This window comes from Lynx canadensis, chromosome A2 (genome assembly GCF_007474595.2).
Source record: "Lynx canadensis isolate LIC74 chromosome A2, mLynCan4.pri.v2, whole genome shotgun sequence".
Classification (NCBI taxonomy): domain Eukaryota; kingdom Metazoa; phylum Chordata; class Mammalia; order Carnivora; family Felidae; genus Lynx; species Lynx canadensis.
Window position 1 is genome coordinate 166,249,924 of NC_044304.2, and position 21,210 is coordinate 166,271,133.

General features: G+C 54.9%; 1 protein-coding gene across 1 annotated transcript in view; it reads right to left on the reverse strand.

Annotated features, from left to right (window-relative positions):
• Nucleotides 1–201: 201 nt before the first annotated feature.
• The window catches only part of CNPY1 (canopy FGF signaling regulator 1), a 36,320-nt gene continuing 15,311 nt past the window's right edge, over nucleotides 202–21,210 (reverse strand). The window contains exons 4-5 of the mRNA XM_030297357.1: nucleotides 2,206–2,409; nucleotides 202–456 (exon numbers count right to left, since the gene is read on the reverse strand). Of these exons, the coding sequence (XP_030153217.1) occupies nucleotides 202–456; nucleotides 2,206–2,409 (459 nt within the window). The remainder of the gene's footprint in view (nucleotides 457–2,205; nucleotides 2,410–21,210) is intronic.

Consider the following 21,210-nt stretch of genomic DNA (forward strand, 5'->3'; position numbering starts at 1 on the left):
ATTCTCCATCCTGGTCCAGGAGGGAGAGAGAACCCAACCTCTCCGAGTTTGCAAACTGGAAAGAGAAAGTGCTTTGGACCCCGCCGGTGCTGATGGGCCTGTGCCCCCTTTACCGTCTTTAGACTTCCTGGCAAACGCAGAAGAAAGCCAGCGCCCATGGAAGAGCCACCTAGCCCCGTGGTTTTGTTTATTTGTCTTCTCTCACATGGGGTCTTTCTGACTCAGTGCGGAGCCGGTGGTGGTGGTGGTGGTGGTGGTAGTGGCGGGGAGGCAGCGAGGGCGGTTTGAAAAAAAGATGCTGCCGCGCCGGGTGAGGGGGGTGGGCGAGCGGAAGACACATGTTACATCAGACACAGTACCTGCTTTCTCACTGCACAGCTTGTCAGCGAGGTCGTGTGCCTCCTGGGCGATAAGTGAGAATATCTCGTCTTCATGCTCCTCTATAATAGCTTCGCACTGCGGAAACGTAATAACAACATATGTGGATAGATCCGCGCGCACAGGGCTCTCGTGAGAAGGACGCACCAACATTTTATTAGCTAAAAACAGAAAACCGTGTTACCACCGTGGCCCGTTTTCATCAGCCCCTTTGCTTTCGGGACCTCACTGCCTCGGAGATGGAGCCTCGTCCCCAAACGTTAATTGCGTCATTTTCCTGGGACTTAAGTAACCGATTAGTCGTGTTGAAAGACGAGGGTGAGGAGGAAAGCGGTTCTTTGTATCTGTGCCTCTTCGTTACATTGGAATGCGAAGAAAAGGAAGAAAGGGGTCTCCTAGGTAGAGCTGGGGAGTCTTAGCTTTCTGGTTTTGTTTGGGTTTTCTAGACTCCTTCAAAGAACCCGGCTCCTGGAGACGCTTAAACCAGTTTCCCTCAGATTTAACATAACAATCCATTTTGTGGTTTTAAAACAGAGACTGAAGTGTGAAAACAATTAAGCTTTCTCAGCAATCAAAACAAACCTCGTCGGTTTCACTGTGGGTAACATGCTTGGCAGTGACTTGGCCAAGTTTCTTTTCAAACCATCTAGCGCTCCGTTGATAATTTCACTTTGCTTCTAGCCCCAAATCTCACTTTTCAGAGAAGAGGGAGCCCAAAGGCGCCCGGGGCATTAAAAAAATCTTAAATTCTAACTGAAGGACGCGTCTGTGCTCAAGACCCACAGGGTTACAGCTCCTGGAACCGTGAAGCTACAGGAGGGCATTCGCTCGAGACTTGGCAAAGCACAGTCCAAGTTCATTCAGCAAGACTTTAAAATTTTTCAATGGCATTTAAAAATATGCAAATTCCACCATAACGTGTTTATTTAAAACCTGTGAAATACAAGCACACGTACTCATCGCAATTCCTGTTCCAGGGTACTTTTACCTTGGAGTTATTGCCTTTACTTTTTAATTAAAATGAAATCTTCAGAAGTCAGCTAAAGCCCCTGTTTCGGGGCGTCAGCATGCCTGACATTTCGGCCAGTGTGTGAACTTAATACATTTTTTAAACAGGCTTTGCCATCACTTGGTCTGATTCAACAGCGTTAAGTAAAGCGAAATATATTGGAATCTATTTTGCCAGGCACATTCTAGCAAGCCAGAGGCCAGCATTCACTTAAAATAAACACCACACCGGACGGGAGTTTGGCATTAAGCCAACTATCATACCTAAGCCTTTGTTTAACTTAGTTTGTGCTAAAATACTTGAATTAACTCGGGAAGGAAATTCTCTGTCTTCTGTGAAGCCTGAAGGGGGAGAAGGAAAAAAAAAAAAGATGTTTGTCGCTCTTCCTCTATCATTTGGCTATAAATATTTGAAAACGACATTCATTCTAATTTGGATTTTAACCTAGGAGCCACCACCCCTGATTCCTTCTGTGGGAACCTGGAAGAGACCTGCCTCGGCAAGGGGGGCCACTGAGACCCCTCTCTGAGCCCCACAGGGGCAGAGCAGGCGCGACCCTCGGCTTCAAGTCGCTGGGAGCTACAACAGCACTTTCTGCGAAACACCGCCTGTCTGCACAGCCCCGTGAGGTGTCTCAAAGGCAACTTCCCAAATGCATGGTCAACACTGACGCCGCCGCGGGGACCACAGAGCAGTCAGATAACCTTTTAATGTTCAAGGTCTGGAAACTCAACCACAACCCAAGCAAACGGCCAAAAAGAATACCCCAAATGGTGTTCCTGGCGCGTGGGATTCACCTGCGAAGAACGGGAGCTTACCGCGAATTTCAAAGGTCTGTAAGCATCAGAATAAAAATGGAATTTTTTAAATTCTTTGTATATTCTGTCTCCTTTCCTTGGAGCAAACCTCTTAAACTTCTTCTCCCGAGTCACGGAATCTTCTTCCAGCTGGTAGTGGTTCATCCGCTCGCACACTTGGTCCAACAGGTCTGTTAGGAAAACCTCCGAGTGGGCTAGGGGGGTCTGTGGAGACAAACGGGGCGGGAGACCTGCCTTAACGTTCACGCGGTCTTAGCGGATCGTGCGCCGGACGCGTCCGGGGCCGCGCGCCACCCCCAGGAGCGCCGGGAGGCATGACCTTCCTCGCACAATGTGCTTGCGGTTGGGTTACTTACAGAACGTGGGAAGTTCGCTTACACTGGGCTTTTGGAAAGGGGCGGGTGTTTGAAAGTGGACGGGAAGGAAACCCCTAGATTGGAACTGGCAAGTGCACTTACACAGGTAGTCCTTTTTCAAAGTCATTGCACATGCAGAATACGGCACCGAGGACAGAAAATGGCTGTGATTATTTACTAGCCGGAGAGAGGGAGGGAGGGGAGGGGGAGGGGCGGAGGGGGAGGGGGAGCACAAGAGGGGGACCGGGAGGGAGGCAGAGACCGCGGGCCAGCGCGCCGCGTCCTTCTGGACGGGTCGGGCCGAGCCGACAGTGGCGCCCGCGGGCGCCGGTGGGGGAGGGGGGGACGGGCGCGCGGGACGGCCACGGGCGCGGGCTCGGGGAACAGCTGGCGTCCGTCTCCGCGCGCCCCTGTCCCTCCGGAATGCGGCCAGGATTCAGGGGACGCCCCCCCCACCCCCACCCCCACCCCGCCCCGGCCACCACCTCCGCCCCGCGCGGGGGTCAAAGAGCACCCCTCGCCCCTGGTAACCGACACAAAACCTCGGGGCCCGTCTAGACGGGTCAAGGTGCAGGATGCCGCGTCCCCGCGGCTCCTTCCGGAAGGGGGGGGGACCCGCCAAGGGCGCCGCGGACGCGCCGCGCCCGGGCCTCCGCGGGCTTTCTCCCTCTCCACCCTCCGCTGATCAAAGTAGGAAGTTTGCGTGACAACCGTGGTGAAAGGGGCTGAATCGCAAATGAACTCGATTTCGGCGATGTTGATCTAGCCGGCCTCCATTGTCCCCTTTCAGGCGCAGTGTGAACCCTTCCGGTGCCGGCGACCGCGCGGCGGCGAGGCGCGCGCTCCGGGCGCACAAAGGGTCCCCGCGCCTCCCGCCCCCGGGCCGGCGTCCCCGCCGCCCCCGGGGTCCGCGAGCAGTGCGCGCGGTGGGACACAGGCCTGCAGGAGCCGGGGCAGCAAGAGAGCCGAAGACGACCGCGGCCGATGGGCGCCCAGCTGCCCCCGCCGTGTGCGCGGTAACGGGGTCCCCGCCTCTCCCCGAAAACCCGGTTCCAGGCGCATTCTCTCCAGGCCCGGGCGCTCCCTTTTGCAACGAAACCGTTTACTCAGCTGGATTAAACCACAACGGTTATCCATTCACTAAAAGCCAGTTTTTAAAAACTCGCGAGTGTGGTTTGTTGTTGTTGTTTTCGGGTCTACAGTGAAATGACCCTAAAGGTAGTGGCTTGAAGTGCATTCCAAATACAAGCTGCATTTCACTTACACTTTCAAGTATGCCAATCAAGCCCTGTAAGTTGTAAAAACAAAACAAAACAAAAACCACAGCAATGCGTGGGTTAAGGAACAAACTGAAAATCCGTTTTATTAACCACAGGCGCTGAGGATTAAATCTGTATTGGGTCTGCACGTTATAAAACACAGAGGTAAATTCTTAATTACAGTTAATCAAGCAGATCATTAGCTGCATGATTATGGGGTGGTTTTTTTTGCCTGCCACGCGTGTGGTTTAAGTGTATTTCCTTATCTGATACATTTGAGATCCCTTCATGGTACTTTCTGGATGTTAGCAAAGCAGGTTTTCACTTTACAGTGATGAGTACACGCTTTCACTTAAAAAAGTTGTCCCCTCCGGCCCCCACCTTCCCCAGCGGAAAAGTAAACAAGGTGGGGGGGTCCTCACCGGAGGGCAGGGGTTCGAGTCTGGGAGACTTCGGGGGAACACTCAGCGCCGCCTTGACGGATCCCAGTACTTTCCGCTGACTGGGGACGCTCTCGAAAATGTTTTTTAAATCTGACCTCACCCACCCAGCCGTGTGCAGAAACTGCCCACCGTCTCGCGTGAGCAGATCAGAGGCCAGCGGCCGAAAGGCCTCCTCAACTTACTTTGGAGGGGTTTTTGATTTGTTTCCCGGGGCTGGCACTATTTTAGAACAGTCCCCACTTTACAACTTTCCCCAAAACGGGATTTTTTTTTCCAGTTTTCAAAGTGTCATGCTATACGTTTGAATATACTAGCATGGTACTGTTTTAACACAGATATGTTATATCAAGAGATCAACACGTGAATTTTGTTGATTTTATGAGTCTGAAGGCAAACGGGTTTGTGTGTGTGTGTGTGTGTGTGTGTGTGTTTTCCCGTCATTAGCTGGCTCTTTTGAGTAAACATTCTTTAATAGGAGGAAGTGTTTGCCTGCAGATAGCTCAGAAAATGCTTCCTCACAATCTCCGCTAAAAACAGGTGAAGGAAAAACACCCAACGTGAACTTACTAGGTCTGTTTTCAGAAAACTAAGAGAAAAAAAAGGATTTTAAAATCTCAATCAAAGCATCCGGCTTTGTGAGAAAATGCTAAAGATGTCTAAGCATCGCCGCTCTTTGCACATTGACGACGACGCACACGATTGGAGTTTAAAATGATTCCACTTAGCTGAACTGCCTTCAGTAAATTTAAAGACTGTTCACAGAATAATTGGGCCTTTTTCTCCCCTCAGAGTGTTTTGATTATAAGAGTGCAATAAGTATTGAGACGAGTGGAATAAAACAAAGTCTTTCTTTCTATACTATGAAGATTTTGAATAGTACTTGTCAATAAAGCAATTCCTATTGTAATCTTAGGGGAGGGTGGCCTCCACCCCGGAAGGACTGTCTCAGAGATAGTAACCTCATTACAATATGAATGAAAAAGGCCGCCAGCATTGTATCGGGAGAAAACCGATTCACGGGCACCCGGTTTTCTTATCAGCCGTTACTTTTGCGCAGGCACTCACTTGGGATACGTTATACATATAAAAGCGATCCGTTATAACTTCATCGCTATCTCAGAGCGCCCTGGTCAAAGTAAATCCTAACTTTTGCTCTTCTGAAACCTACCTGCCACTCTGAATCCTGCTACGTAGAAAGAGTGTCGACTTTTCTTTTTTCCCCTCAAGGCTTATTCTGACCATGTGCTTATTCTGTGAGCAATGAAACGGGGGGGGGGGGGCGGGGGGAAGTACCCGTATCCCAACGTGAAAGCAGGAAAAAAGTCTCTGGAAGTTTTGGCTCTGGAAGGCCGGAGTGTGGGGTTCATTCCAGACGCCGTGAGCCACATTCCTAACGGTTCCAGGGCGCCTCCGTGCGCGTTCATTACTGTGTCTCTGTTAATCTTGTAGCAAATTTCTTGCTTGATAGCTATCACAATTAGGCAGGAACACAATTATGTTACGACGCACGATTGGACGCGGAAATGCCCTTGTGCTCTGTCTGTGGTTTTCATAACAGTCTGGCAATCTCAAATAAATCTCACTTATCTTTATCGTTATCTTGAGTGTTCCTCAGATAGGAACCCAGGACTTAACCTGCTTAGCGACTGATAATTGATTTCACATTGTTGCAAAGATTCCCCTTCTGGAGGTTTAGTTAATGTCGAGATTTTAATTGCACTCTGGCAAATATTGCATCTGGCTTAATCACTAACTTTCCATCCATAAAAATATTGAAATCGCTTCTGATATTAGTTAAAAGTCCATATTTAGAAGTGAAAATTCAAGCCTCCTTTGCTCTAGGCGACAACAGGGTAAGCATACATTCGGAAACTTGTAAGATGATGAGATATATAATTAGCTTTTATGTTAATTGACTGTTATGAGTTTGTTGTAGGACAATTCTTCATATAATATGCAGATAGCATTGGCTGTTTAGTTTTATTAGACAATATAATTAGAAAGCTAAAGGAGCTCATTTCGATGAGGAATAATAGAAGCTGATAAATTTCCCAGTGTTCTGTGTATCAGAAGCGAATTCCATCTGGATTTAATCAATAACAGAGATTTCAAGTAGCCTTTGTTTAGAGAACTGAAGTCAGCCCACAGATAACAGAACTAATATAGTTTTTCCAGTTACCGTCAATTCAGTGTTAAAACAGGTGAATTTCTACAATCAATAAAACCTTGGGGACAAAACTACAAAGATTTCGGCACAGTTTATCACAAAGACACAGGAAATTTACGTAAATAACATCACAATTTTACCTTCCGCAACTTGAATAAGGAAAAGAGTCTTTCCTATTCTTACTTATGGACATATTGTGTTATATCAAGTATATGTTCAGGTTGAGAGGAAAATAGAAAGAATGAAATAAGAACATTTTGATTTGGGGGTAAATTTTCCTACAATTCAAAACTGCTCGAGTTTCGATCACATTTTTTTTTTTTTTAATTCTGGAGCCTTTTTCCAACTTACCAGGGATAAAACAGAATCAGAGAAAAATTGCGTAATGCACCATCATTGATGAACTCCAAATGGGGTCATCAAACACAATTTGACCTTTTCCTGAAGTTGAAAAAAGCTCTGCTTTCATTGGCAAATGCAAAATTGGCCCTGCCACTTGGTTTCCTACCCTAAAAAAGTCTTCCACCAAAAACTTTAATTTTCAAACATTTTAGGTAAAGTGAAAACAAAATGCACTTATCCATATGAAAATGTCGCAACTTTTCAATCTTTTAAACAAATCAGCCCTTCCCACAGTGGAGCCGTGCCCTCCACCGGCGTGCCCCGGAAGGATTTTGCAGATTAAAAAACAAACAAACAAAAAAAGTGAATGGAAAAGTGCATGAAAGGAGACGAGAGCACCGTGGCGTTCCTAGAGTAAGATGCGAATCTGTCCATTCATGCCACGAATTCCGGTCCGTCTCCGTGCCAGGTCATTCACGAGCCTTGGAGGGGGCCTCCTCTGTGGTTCTGAATAAAAACGAAGGTACTCGGGGGAGCCTGTGTGCCCGGGAGAGGCCCAGCGAACGCTAGCGAACTGTGATGTGACTCCTCGTCTGTCGGCAGAGCTGAAGGTCACATAAATGCAGAATCGGTGCTCCTGGTTCACAGTTTTCCGCCCTCCCCCCAAGTCTGCATCCCTCACTACCTTGTCACGGAAAACAGGAAGGGATTGAGTGGTTGTGTTTCTGGGCACCGTCACGCAAGGGAAAAGGTGAGATCCCACGTTTGTGGGATGTAGGGCGGCATTTCCCAGCTTTGTGGGCAAATGGTAGCAGTTCCTTAGAAAGCGTTGGCGGGCTCAGGGGAGGAGGGACGGAGAAATGGGAGCACGAGAACCTGAGTTGTTCCGTGTCCACAGATGTGGACACGCCCACGCACACACAGTGGTTTCCACGGACCAGAAAGACAGCGCTGTTTTTCTTTAAAACCATTTTTAATAGGAAAAGTAACATAGTCATTTGATTGGGGGAAAAAAAAAACATTCAAAAGGAACAAAAGGGCAGAGTAAAAAGTGAGGCTGATACCCGGGACCCTACGGCCCAGCTCTCCCCCGGGGCCAGGAACCTTCCCCCTGCACATCCATGTGAATGTGTGTCTGCACGTGTGTGTGTGTGTGTGTGTGTGTGTCACGAGCATTTGTGAGCACCCCTGTCCCCTTGGTACCCAGGCTAGGGCACAGCGCTGGGCCTTGGTGACCCCATCCCCCCGCTCCTGGACTTGAGGGCACTGGAGCTTGGAGACCTCGCAGCCAACCCCCTTCTCGCCAGGGGAGGGGGCAGGCACAGAGTGGGGGGACGGAGCCGGGGTCAGAACCCAGCCACGGGACGTGGTTGGTCGGCCAGGCCTCAGGGAAGCCTGTTCCCTAACCACCTTCAGCCGAAGCCACACGCCATGTCCTCCCCAGGTGACCAGGTGTAGGGGCACTCTTTGGGGCTGAGTTGTGTCCCCTAAATTCCTACGTTGAAGCCCCGACCCTCAGGACCTCACAACGTGGCCTTATTTGGAGACAGGACCTTCACAGAAGTCGTTAAGGTAAAATGAGGTCACCAGGGTGGCCCCGATCCAGTGTGACTGGTGTCCCTATAAGAAGAAGAGGTCAGGACACAGACACACAGAGGGACGGCCACGTGAGGACACAAGACAGCCATCCACACGATGGGGGGAGAGGCCTCGGGAGGAACTGGCCCTGCCCACACCTCGGTCTTGGACTTCCAGCCTCTAGAACTGTGAGACGCTACCCCCCCCCCCCATCTTCGGTACCTTGTGGTGGCGGCCTGACCCGCAAATACAGTCACAGACCATGAGGTCCCCACCCTGAAGTCCTGCTACAACAGCCCAAGCCCATCAAACCGAAGATCTACAGAGAGCTCGACGGGCTGACTACCGCAAGGAGGTCCTGGCTCTGAACAGCACGAGGTGCGCGCCCAGCGACCCCATCCCCCTCTGTCACGTCGCCGCGCTGAGTGGGCAGGGCCCCCCCACATCTCCCCTGCGTGGCCCGGCCAGCCGCTGGCTTCTCCATTCTTCCAGGGTCCTGGCCTGTAAGGCTGGGACGAAAATAACATCCCGGCGGTGTCTCTGATCAGGTCAAGCGACTGGAGTGACATCCTCCCAGAGCCCAACAAATAAACGTAGAGAGCTATGATTACTTTCCCTCCGACGGGTGCTGTTTGAGTCCGTCGACGTCTTGAGCGGGACGCCAACTTCAGGAGCGGAGACGGATTTCTGCGCTCTCCTTACTGTTGGGCTGGAGGGAGGGGGCCGAGTCCTTTAGGTGCGGAGGACGGGTGGGTGACCTCCCCGGCGGTGCGGACCTCTGCGAAGCTCTCCTTGCCGCTTCCCCTCCTGTCCGCTCAGAATGTGAGGGCCGCCAGGATGGGCACCTAGACCCTTGGCGCTCAAGGCGTGGCCCAGCAGCACAGGGAAGTTGAGGCCTCGCGGCTCAGAGTGCTGAGCACGGTGCCTGCGGTGGAGACAAGCGTGTAGAGAGCTGCCCGAGCTGGCGTCAGAGAAGCCGGGCTTTTATTCACCGCTGCTGCGCTCCCCCTGGAGACTGGAGGGCGGGCCACGCGGTCAGCGGTCTGGCTGCAAGGCGTGTCTTCAGAAACGCGGTGTGGGACGGCCTGAAAAAGGTGCCTCTGTCCTCAGGCCCAAACCGCACGCGGACAGCACCTGCGGGAGAGCCAAATGCGCCCATTCTCCCGGCCAGGGCTGAATGTGATGAGGCACCGTCTTGCGGATTCGAAAGCACGCTTCCAGACCCGAGCTCTCTCGCCAAGAAACCGAGAGCGGCAAAAGGCGATGAAGGGTATCACCGATCCTTGGCGCCTGTCGTCCCGGCAGGACCTTTCATTATGTCACGGGGCTGAACGTTCTCCGGAACGTCGCAGAGCTCGTTCTCTGAGCTCACGCGGCATGCTCTTTCTCTCACGCATTTCCAATCTTCCCCCTGTTCTCCAGACCCACCCCAGGCGGGTGAGCCGTGTGCCAAGACGGGCTCTGCTCCCGGGGACTGGGAGCCGGAACGCACGACCTCCCGCGGGCCCGGGGCGCGGGAGGAAGGGCGGCGGCAGGAGAGAAGGCGCCGTTTTCTCTGGCGCCCCCAGTGCGAGTCATCCGACGCCAGCGGCTTGGAAACACTGAGGGTGCTGCGTCCCCCCCACCCCCCACCGGACGCAGAAAGTTCGGTCTCCGAAACACCCGGGCTCTCCAGCAGCCATGCAGGGGGAGGTGACCGCCCGTGGTCTAGCCTAGACGCGAAGCCAGGGGGTCAAGAGGAAACCCCCAAGGGTTTGAGGACACCACCAGGCCTCAGGGCCAGAAGGGATTCCCGCGTGTCTTTGCCGATCTGGCGGCTCTCGGACGCCAGTCGTCTGCCATGTCTCTGGCCTGGAAAGCACGGGGCCAGCGTGGGAGACCAAACCCAGCCCGCCCCTGTGGCAGCGAAACGCAGACGACTAGTGAATCCACTTGGTTCTCGTTAAAGAAGCGCTTTTGTTGGCTTGGCTGGCTTTCCCTCCTTCGGCGATCCCCGAGCCTTCGTCAGTCCACGTGCCCGCAAGGTAAACGTCCAGCAACGCGCTGCTTTTACTCGCGCCGCGGGACCCACGCGCGGCCGCAAACCCTGTCCCCCTCCAGCGCACGCTGGCCCCGGCTGTAGCCCCGCTCTCGTGTCCCCGCTCGGGGACGGCAGAGGCAGAGCATCCCGTGAGACCTTCCGGCCCGTCTCACGGCCCCTTGACCTTGGGACACTGAGGCAACCACCAGCACCTGAAGCATTATGGGTAACTCCTCTGCTCTGTGCTTCTGGATCCTTTTCTCAGGACGGGGTCCCAAACGTCGGGTAACGACGTCATCCTTGACACGCGTTTCCACGTGTTTCGGTCTCGACCCGGCCGCGTGTGGTCAGCACACTGAACCCAGCCGGGCTAATCACGGAAAGACGTCTCTAGAAATAAACTCTGAGCCAACTCGCTGGACTTCTCTGATGGCTTCCCTGAGGAGAGACGGCGCCACAGGCTGCCCGCGTCCTGAGGGTCCTCCGGTCTCCCCTCTTCAGTCCAGCTTGAGAGCAGATGGTGGGGGACCCAGAGCTCAGATCCCTCCCCCCGCGGCAGGAGGCACGGACCCACGCTGGAGGCGGCCCTCAGAGCCGCAGTGACCGCCAGCTTCCGCACGACTTCTCGCGGCCACGGTGGCCTCTGCTTTCTGACGTCCATAGACAGGAGATTCTTTTGCTCCGTTGCAACTGAATTGGTTTTTCACTTCTTAAAAATTACTAATCCCAAGAGATAATGTGAAATCTGTGCCTTCCTGAGTCTCCTGGATTGGGGTAAATATTATCTTTCTGCTAGTTAGTACTCGGACCGGAGAAGAAGGTTATGCTTCCGTTTTTTTAAACAAGCATGAGATTAAAAAAATTTTTTTTTCTTTCATGTTTATTTATACTTGAGAGAGAGAGAATGCGAGCGGAGGTGGGGGGTGGGGGCAGAGAGAGAGGGAGACACAGAATCCGAAGCAGGCTCCAGGCTCTGAGCCGTCAGCACAGAGCTCGACGCGGGGCTCGAACCCACAGACCGCGAGATCATGACCCGAGCCGAAGTCGGACGCCCAACCGCCTGAGCCACCCAGGCGCCCCGGAAGGTTATGTTTCTAAATTGAGGCTATGAAATACTCCCCCTGGAGCTCCTGGAGAGAAGAAAGCGAGGTCGGCCATTCTTCCGGGCCCCGGGGCCCCTGGCTGTGGGCGCACCAGCCTTGCAGGGGGGCTTGCCAGCTGGGCCTCCGATTGCAGAGGCCACGGGCACTTGCTGAGCCCTGGGCACTGAGCGCTGTGCTGCGGGCCGATGGGCAAGGAGAGTAAGCGTGTCTCCGAACGGGCGAGGTGCCTCGCCTGCAGGAGCCCCGGGAGAGGCTGGGCGAAGAGACACCTGCCCGAGAGAGAGTCTAGGGCAAGTCACATACCTCCGCGGTGAAAGTGAGTCACTCGGCCGCTGTTTGCTGAACGTCTACTTCGTGCCGGGTTGTGCCAGACACGAGGAGGCCGCGGCGAACAAAATTAAGGTGGTCCTCGTCGTCCGGTGCCGGCGGCCTGGGCCCCCGCCTGAGGTCACACGGGGGCCTTATGGGCCTTGAGAGGAGCCCTCCCTTGGAGCTGGGGACCCCAGGCCACCATCTGTTTGTGCACAGCCTGGGAGCCAAGACCGGTTCTTGCATTTATAAGTGGCAAAAAATCAAATCAAATCAAAATCAAAAGAATAGCATTTTGTGACGTGGGAAAATGATAGGAAATTCAAACTCCAGCGTCCACAATAAAGCTTCCTGGTACGCAGCCACACCCGTCCGTACACATCTCGCCCGTGGCTGCCATCCGGCCCCAGGCGCAGGGGTGAGTCGTGGCCACCGGGCCCCATAGATCCTCAAGTACTCACTGTCTGGCTCTTTCCAGAAGCCACTTGCCCAGCCCTGCTCTGCGGCCCCGCCCCTCTGCGCAGGTGGCGTTGTTCCTGCTGTTCCCTGGCCCCCTGCCTGCAGGGCATGGTCCTGTCCCCACTGCCCTGCTTGTGTGCCTCCTCCCTTCTCTGTCAACAGCCTTCCTCTCCCGCCGGATGCAGCAATAGTTCTTCTAAACAGGCTTCAGACACACGTGTGTGCACTCACACACATGTGCATACTCCCGGGTGCACACGGGTGCTCACACACACGCACACGCACGTGTACTCACACACACGCACGTACTCGCGCTGCACACGTGCGCTCACACACGCACATGCGTACTCACACACATGCATTACTCGCGTGTGCACACATGCACACACATGTATACTCATAAGCACACGCATGTGCTCATGTACACGCACACACGTGTGTGCTCACACACGTGTGGTCGTGCTGCACATGTGCAATCACATAACACACATGTGTGTACTCACACACGCACACACGCGTGTGCCCACACATGCATGTACTCGCGTGTGCACACATGAATACACTGTACTCACACGCACACACGCGTGTGTACACACGCGCACACGTGTGTACTCACACACATGCATGCACTCATGTGCGCACACGTGTGCTCACACACACACACACACACTGAACAAGCTGCATCGCCCCGAATGGAGAGGAAAGCCATTTTTATCCAGGGCATGATGACAATGCCAGAGCAAACCCCTCCCCCCCCCCCCCCCCCCAGAGCACGCTCGGTCCCCGCTCCTGTCCCCCCCGGGGCGGCGGCCCTGTGCCACTGAGCGGAGCCAACGCAGCGCGTGAGGGAGGGCCCTGGCCCGAGATCACAAACTAGTCTATTCGCTGAAGCCAGAAGACGAGCAGGTCTATCTGATGCTAAAGTCCTTCTCCGAGTGTCGGGGGCCAGAGGGAGTGGCGGCTTCCCAGCCCTCACGGAATGTTCCGGGTTCTCTGCCGTCCTCCCGAGAGCTGTGCGCGTGTGTCTCTACAGCCGGGTGCACCCCCCCCACCCCCACCCCGCGCAGCGCGTCTGGCTCCTGTAGCGTCAAGCACGTGCCCCCCAGGTCGCCGTTTCCAGGAGAGTTAGTGTCACAGACTCAGTCTCCCGTCCTGGCGATCTTTCTCGAAGGCAACGGGGGCCTCGCTTTCCCTCCGACGGCTCCCTGGAAAGAACGTTCGAAACCCGCCAGACTCCAAGCTGCCGCGCAGGAAACCCGGCCTCCCTGCACGCGGGCTGCGCGGCGCCCACCTGGGTCCTCACCCCTGTGTCCTGGGGGAGAAGCAGCGGCAGGCCTCTAAACGCTTCCCGTCCCCCGTCCCTTCTTCACCCGATTTGCGGATTCCAACAACCCTGATTCAGTGGAATCGGGAGCAATTAACGGGACTGGGGATTTATTAAGGATAAGTCATGCAGACAGTTTTGACAGCTTGTTTTGAGTGTGACGGAATTACAGGATGCATTATGTATTTAGACTTTTGTGCAGCGTCTAATACCAGGCTTGTGAAATTATTCTTGCCAAATGGTCTGAACCAGCCTGGATGAGAAACGGTCTCACGTACCGGAAATGAACTCGAACATCAGAGACAAAGGGTAAATGGCAGTGAGCCGCACACCCAGACGGAGGTCAGGAGCCGTGGGGGGGGGGGGGGGGGCGTGGCGTTTCCTGAGGGGCCGTGGAGGCCAGTGGTAGGGTCTGTTGCCCTTAACACCTTTATTGCTGATCTGCAGGGAGGGGGCGGTCCCCGCCACGGGGCCACGTGAGGGGTGGGAAGCGTCAGCCCCGACCAGGTGGCCCCCGGCCCGGCAGCTGGAGGGGGGGCTGCGAGGGGGATGCCGGCCCAGCCTTCAGCACCCCCATCGCTCGACAGTGCCCGGGAGACACCGAGGCAGAGAAAAGAACCCACTCAGCCTCATGGGATCAGACAGACAGCCGGAAGGCTCCAGGTCGCCAACTCGAAAGCCTGTGGTGGGTGAGATTGTGTCCCCCCAGAACACGTGCTCCAGTCCAAACCCTTGGTCCCTGTGAATGCAGCCTTATTTGTCAACAGGGTCTCTGCAGACGTAATGAGCGCAGACGAGGTCGCATTCGGTTAGGATGGGTTCTGACCCGATGTGACCGGGGTCACGGACCCCCGGAGAGGGGTGCCGTGTGCTCACGAGGCAGACACTGGGGATACAGCTCCAAGCCAGGGAGCTCCAGGACTGCCAGCCACCCGCAGAAGCGGGCGAGACAGGGGACCCGCTTTTCCTGAGCACTCAGAAGGAGCCCAGCCTGCCCACACCTCGCACCTCCTGACCTCTGAGAAACTCAGCCTCTGTTCCAGCCTCTGTTCCGGCCGCCCAGTCTGTGGCATCTGGTCAGGGCAGCCCCAGGACACACACCAGTCTGGTTTCAGGCACGGAGAACTAATGAGGGGGCTCCGATGGCCCCGGCCCCACCCCCCGGGCGAGAGGAGGAGCTGTGAGCGTCCCCCCCGCCAGGGGAAAGTGGCCAGAGGAGGGGTCTCCGTCCCCTGGGGGGCCCAGGGAAGATTTCAGTGGGGGGGGGGGGGGCGCCTGGCCCATCCTGTCACACCTCCTGTTTGTAGTGATGAAAAGAAACACGCGTGGCCAGCAGCTGGTTAATTAACCCTGTGCCGTGCTAAGCCGCTACAGTCTTTAATTCTCTCCCATCACTTTATGCCCTCTGATAATTATTATTTTTATTCTGCTCAGGGGTACTGAATCATCTGTTTTATTTCTTCCCCCTGAGGGTGGTATAGCATTTAATCCTCCTACATGGCCAAGCGCTAAGGCTGCTGTTTTCTCCCTGCACCAGGATATTTGATTAAGCAGAAAACACTGCGCCTCTGCCCCTGAGATGCGTCATGTCACCAACTTTCACGTCAGTCCCGGCCGGCGGCCGGCGTTGCTGCCCGCGGGGCCCCGGGGCGGGCCGTGGGGGAGCAGTGCAGGGAAGAAGGCGGTGCCGGGGACGCAGGGACCTGTCACAGGCTCACCGCCTGGACCGAAGGCTGGCTGTGCGAAGCCGCCCTCTGGGTACGCAGCGCCGACCCGAGCACAAAGCCACAGCTCCCGAGTCTTGTCTAGAAACTCCAACCTGATCCATAGACTCTTGTCATATCTCGCTGGGCTTAATCAGCACCTGGTGCCACAGACACTTATCATCAAACTAAATCCTTAGGAGGTTAGCAGGTAGAGGATCCCCTTTTTTCCTTGACATTCTATCACTTTTCTAAAGTCTTCGCAAGATAATGGCAATAGTCCCCAAACACCTCACAGAACCAATAGAGAAGTGATACATCAATCGAGCAAACATTTATTCTTTTCCTCTTGCATTTCACGGAAATTCAGAACCGGGGCGCCTGGGTGGTGGCTCAGTTGAGCGTCCGACTTCGGCTCCGGTCAGGATCTCACGGTCCGTGAGTTCGAGCCCCGCGTCGGGCTCTGTGCCGACAGCTCGGAGCCTGGAGCCCGCTTCGGAGTCTGTGTCTCCCTCTCTCTCTCTGCCCCTGCCCTGCTCATGCTCTGTCTCTCTCTGTCTCAAAAATAAATAAAAACTTTAAAAAGCAATTTTAAAAAAATTAAAACAAAAAGAAATTGAGAACGCACTAGAAGCAAATCCCGTGCTGTGCGCATACAGAGGGGGCGGTGCCAGAAAAGGACGTAGTTCAGGACAGAGATGTATTACGGCATACACATAACTAGAATAAAATGTAGAAATCAGCAAATGCTCTGAAAAAGCTACAAAAATACATCCGATGTTAGGAATGTGTATTTAGGAGTATCTGTATTTCAGTTTCTAATGAACTCCTCTTCATAAAAAGCTGACGACGCGTCACCCTCATTCACTGAGGAGGGGTGTGGCTTCCTTAGTATTGAGGGCTGACACGTGTCACCGGAAGGAGAGGAGCCGGACCGTACCTCACGCCGTATCCAAAACCACGTTCCATATGGATGCCATGTCCACACACCAAAGCACGAGCTCTTGGGGGAAAATTCAGAAAGCCGTCAATATGACAAAGAGGAGGGAGGCGTCCCTGAACAGGACGAGAAACCCACAGCCATCAAGAACAAAGACCGTCCGGGCGCCGAAGGGGGCGAGGCCACTGACAAACCACGCGTGGAGACTCCTGTGCGGCCGGCGAGGCACAGTGTCCCCGTCTGCTGGATTGTCAAATAACAACGACACGAGGGACGAGCCAACAGAAAATGGGTAAGGACACAAACAACTGGAAACATGGGAAATCTAAGTGAACGGTGCCCTTGCGAAAATATGCTTCATTCACTCGGAGCCCATGAAAGGGAAATGAGGACAAGAATGAGATACCATCCCGGGCGCCTGGCGGGGCTCAGCCAGCTAAGTGTCCAACCTCGGCTCAGGTCATGAGCCCCGTGTGGGTTCGAGCCCCGCGTCAGGCTCTGCGCTGACAGTGCGGAGCCCGCTTGGGATTCTCTCTCCCTCTCTCTCTGCCCCTCCTCCACTGTGCTCGCTCGCTCTCAAAATAAGTAAATAAACATTAAAGAAACAGAGAGACAATGAAATAACCATCTTTCACTTACGAGATTACCAAACATCGAAGAATGATATGATCCAATGCCGGCCGCAGGGCAAGAAAGCTGGTGAGGATCTAAAACCCAACAGCCTTTGGGGAAAACAATCTGGCAACACCGGTTCCAAAGAAAATGCGCACGTCCTCTGAGCCCCGCCCTTCCGGGGGTCTGTGCTCTGGAAAGCAATTCGACACCAGGACGTATCGTCCAGGGGGCTTGCTGAAGCCCTGATGGGTCGTGATAACACACTGGACACGGCCTGTACGTCCGTCGCTGGGGCGGTCACCAGGGTGCAGACGTGGACAGAGACGGGTTGGATCTCTGTCCATTGGTTGACAGTGGGGGGTGTCCTCGTCCGCTCTGGCGGCCATAACACATAGCACCGTCCGGGGGGCTTAGGCATCAGGAGTGTATCCCTCACACTTCTGGAGGCTGGAGTCCAAGATCGCACTGCCGGAAGGTTCCGTTCCCGGCGAGAGCCCTCCTGCTGGCTTGTGGCGGCCACAGCCCCCTCTGTCCTCACACGCGGCACAGAGAGAGATGCCTCCTTCTCTGCTCACGAGGATCCCAGTTCTACCCGAGTGGGGCCCCACCCCCATGGCCTCATTTAACCCGAATCACCTCCTTATGAGCGACCCGTGCCCAGTGTGGCCACGTGGGGGGTTAGGGCTTCGACATATGGATGGGGTTGCACACGCCAGTCGAGAGCGTGGAGTCTAGACTGAACACTTAGGTTTATTTCACATTTCCACATTCTTCAGAGGAATATAGAGAGGCTATTAATTTATAATGACAAACAAAAACAAAAAATACTGAACGTGTGGACGTTTGCGAGAGTTTGAGTGCGCGTGGAGAAAGCTGGGGGCTGGTCTCCTACCGCTGATCATCTGAGTCGCTGGGAAGGGTGGATTTCAAAAGCTCCTGTATCCCTCCAGCTAAAATCACCATGCGTTACTTTCATAATGTAACGTTTTTGATGAAAAGAACTTAGAAAACCCAAAGTGGGGGCATCGGACACAAGCGTCCCTACTCTGACCGCCTCCTGCCTGGGGGCCGCTCATCGCCCAGCAGGAGCCCCAGCCCACGGTCGGCGCACTGCTTGGGGGACCCCGGGAGCCCACAGAGACCCAGCCCCTGGGTGGTATCACTGACCCCTTCACTCAAAAGGCGACGCCTTCCCTGAAACGTGGGGACAGCTTGAGAGCTAAGTAGAAGATCTTATCAGCGAAATCTACTGGCCTGCACAATATTAGAGATGACTCTTAACTCTACGTTTTCGTACAGAAGGGAGAGCAGAGCTCTTCAGACAGCCCCCTCCACACGGTCAAACAATTCAACGTGGCTGGAGAGGCTCTCTCCCTCTGGTGTTTCCAGAAAGTTCACAGACCAAGACTTGAGAAGGGGCCCAAAGAGCCTAATTATTTCTGCACTTGACTTAAACAATGGGCCGGAAAATAAGACCCTGTTCATATAAAATTTAAAGTCTCTCCATTGGAGCCGTGCCCACACCAACGCCTCCCTCCACGGCTTTCCGTGCCTCTTACCGGCGGGACGGCAGGGAGGACTGGCCGGTCCCTGAGCCAGGCCGGCCAGGTCTCCGGCAGCTGGGCATGGCGGCCCTTCTGGTCACAGGTCACCTTCCCTTCTCCGTCCCACGTTAACCTCTGCTGGAGGGATGGGCCGCTGTCACCACCGTGCGGGTCACGTTGGCACCGGAGAGAAGGGATGTTCACGTCGGGCACGGGGAGTGGAGCCCCCTCATGGCGCCGGGCAGTACAAGCCACGGCAGTCCCTCGTCTAGAGCCAAACTCCAATGAAGGGGAGCTTGTCTAACTCCTTCCATAGGGCAGCCCGGGCTCCCATTTCTCTCCAAACCTGTGACATCTTGGTCTTTTAGGTCTGCTATGGTTAGAGACCGGGCTGTGGACCCAGACCCTGCACCTGTAAGGAAAGCACTGGGCCAGCGGTGAGCACTGGGCTGGGTGGCCTGGGAGGCCACCAGAGGGGCTGTGGACACCACAGGGAACACGCCGGACGGGGGGGGATGACAGGCCCAAGGGGCGGGTCCCCGGATGCCCCAGAGAAACAAGAAAGACAACCGTTGACAGGGAACCTTCCACGCACGATTGTTGGCTCGCAGTTCTGTTTTTCACGTTGTGGGGGCTGCATGTGCGGGACCCTCCGATCTTTCTTCCCCCGTGGGACCCGCTCGCTTCCCCGGGGCCAGGCTCCCACCCGGCTCGTGTCCACACTGTGGCTCCAAACGGCAGAAACGTGCTCTCTCGCAGTTCTGGAGGCCGGGGTGTCACCTCGAGGTATCGGCAGGGCCTCGCTCCCCCAGAAGCCTCCAGGGAGGGTCCTTCCGGGCCTGGCTCCAGCTGCTGGTGTCCCCCGCATCCTTAGCGACCCTGGCCGCTCTGATCTCCGCCTCGGTCTTCGCATGGCCACCTCCCCTCTGTGTGTCTCTGCTGGCCTTCTGGGAAGGGCTGCGATCATTGGAATAGGGCTTCCCTTAATCCGGGATGACCTCCTCTTAACTAGAAACATCTGTAGAGATCCTATTCAAAATTTTTTGTGAGAGAGAGAGAGGGAGGGAGACAAGAGTGTGAGTGGGGCAGGGGCAGAGAGAGAGGGGGACACGGAATCGGAAGCAGGCTCCGGGCTCTGAGCCATCAGCACAGAGCCCGACGCGGGGCTCGAACTCACGAACCGTGAGCTCAGGACCTGAGCCGAAGTCGGACGCTTCACCGACTGAGCCACCCAGGCGCTCCTGGAGAGATCCTATTTAAAAGATCAGGTCCCATTCTGAGGTTCTGGGTGGACGTGAGGGTGGGGGGCACTGCCTCACCAGATTTGGGCCCCACAGCCCCTCAGTGTCCTACTGACGTGTTCCTCTCCCAGCTGGATCTGATACAGTCAAGGTCCAGCCCTGGCAGCAAGGCGTTCTCAGTCCTAAGACGGCTGTGGAAACCGTCTGGGGACATCTCCCAATGTCCCCCGGGGAGCAAACTCCCTGCCAGTCGAGAACCATCACAGAACCTGGTTCCAGTTTGCACACTTCTGAACCATCCTGGTGGGGACACAGGCTCTCTACCCATGATCTCATGTCACTGCCACCCAGGCTGAACTCGTCGCGCTGTTGGCCTTGACATCCTAGGCCCACAAGCCCGGCCCAGTCCCGCCTGCTGGCCCTCGGTGCCCACGTGTGCCCGACAGGCGGCTGCTGCCGGTGGGGAAAGCGCGGGGCTGTTTATTTGTTAGAAGACTTCTTGTTGTCGATAGACTCTTTTCGAAAGAAAAAAACTGGGTCATGCTGTGCCAAAATTCTTGACGGTTTGACCTTGTATGTTCAATGTTTAGTTTTTAAAATGAAAAATTCAAGGACTAGTGTCCGTATTTGGCTCTAGCCCCTGTTGCTTAATACTAAGCTAAATGATAGAATTTCTTACCCTCAAAATTACGTGAATCGAACACGTAGGTAATTAGACTGGTCATGGCATTTAAATCTGGGAGGTTTAGAGAACATTCAGAAAGTTTAAAAAGTGTTTGGACAATAGGGCGGGTGCTTATATGTTGGCGCAAGGACCTGCTGAGCACTTGGTGGTGTTGGGGCACCGGCATCCTTCCACAGCCTTCCACGGCCTTCCACGGCCTTCCACGGCCTTCCTCAGCCTTCCACAGCCTTCCACGGCTTTCCTCAGCCTTCCACGGCCTTCCTCGGCCTTCCACTGCTTTCCATGGCCTTCCTCAGCTTTCCACGGCCTTCCACGGCCTTCCTCAGCTTTCCACGGCCTTCTACGGCCTTTCTCAGCCTTCCACGGCCTTCCACGGCCTTTCTCAGCCTTCCACGGCCTTCCACGGCCTTTCTCAGCCTTCCACGGCCTTCCTCAGCCTTCCACGGCCTTCCTCAGCCTTCCATGGCCTTCCATAGCCTTCCTCAGCTTTCCACGGCCTTTCTCAGCCTTCCACGGCCTTCCACGGCCTTTCTCAGCCTTCCATGGCCTTCCACGGCCTTCCTCAGCCTTCCATGGCCTTCCACAGCCTTCCACAGCCTTCCACGGCCTTCCTCAGCCTTCCATGGCCTTCCACAGCCTTCCTCAGCTTTCCACGGCCTTCCATGGCCTTCCATGGCCTTCCTCAGCCTTCCACGGCCTTCCATGGCCTTCCACGGCCTTCCTCGGCCTTCCACGGCCTTCCTCAGCTTTCCACGGCCTTCCACAGCCTTCCTCAGCTTTCCATGGCCTTCCATGGCCTTCCATGGCCTTCCTCAGCCTTCCACGGCCTTCCATGGCCTTCCTCGGCCTTCCACGGCCTTCCTCAGCTTTCCATGGCCTTCCATGGCCTTTCTCAGCTTTCCACGGCCTTCCACAGC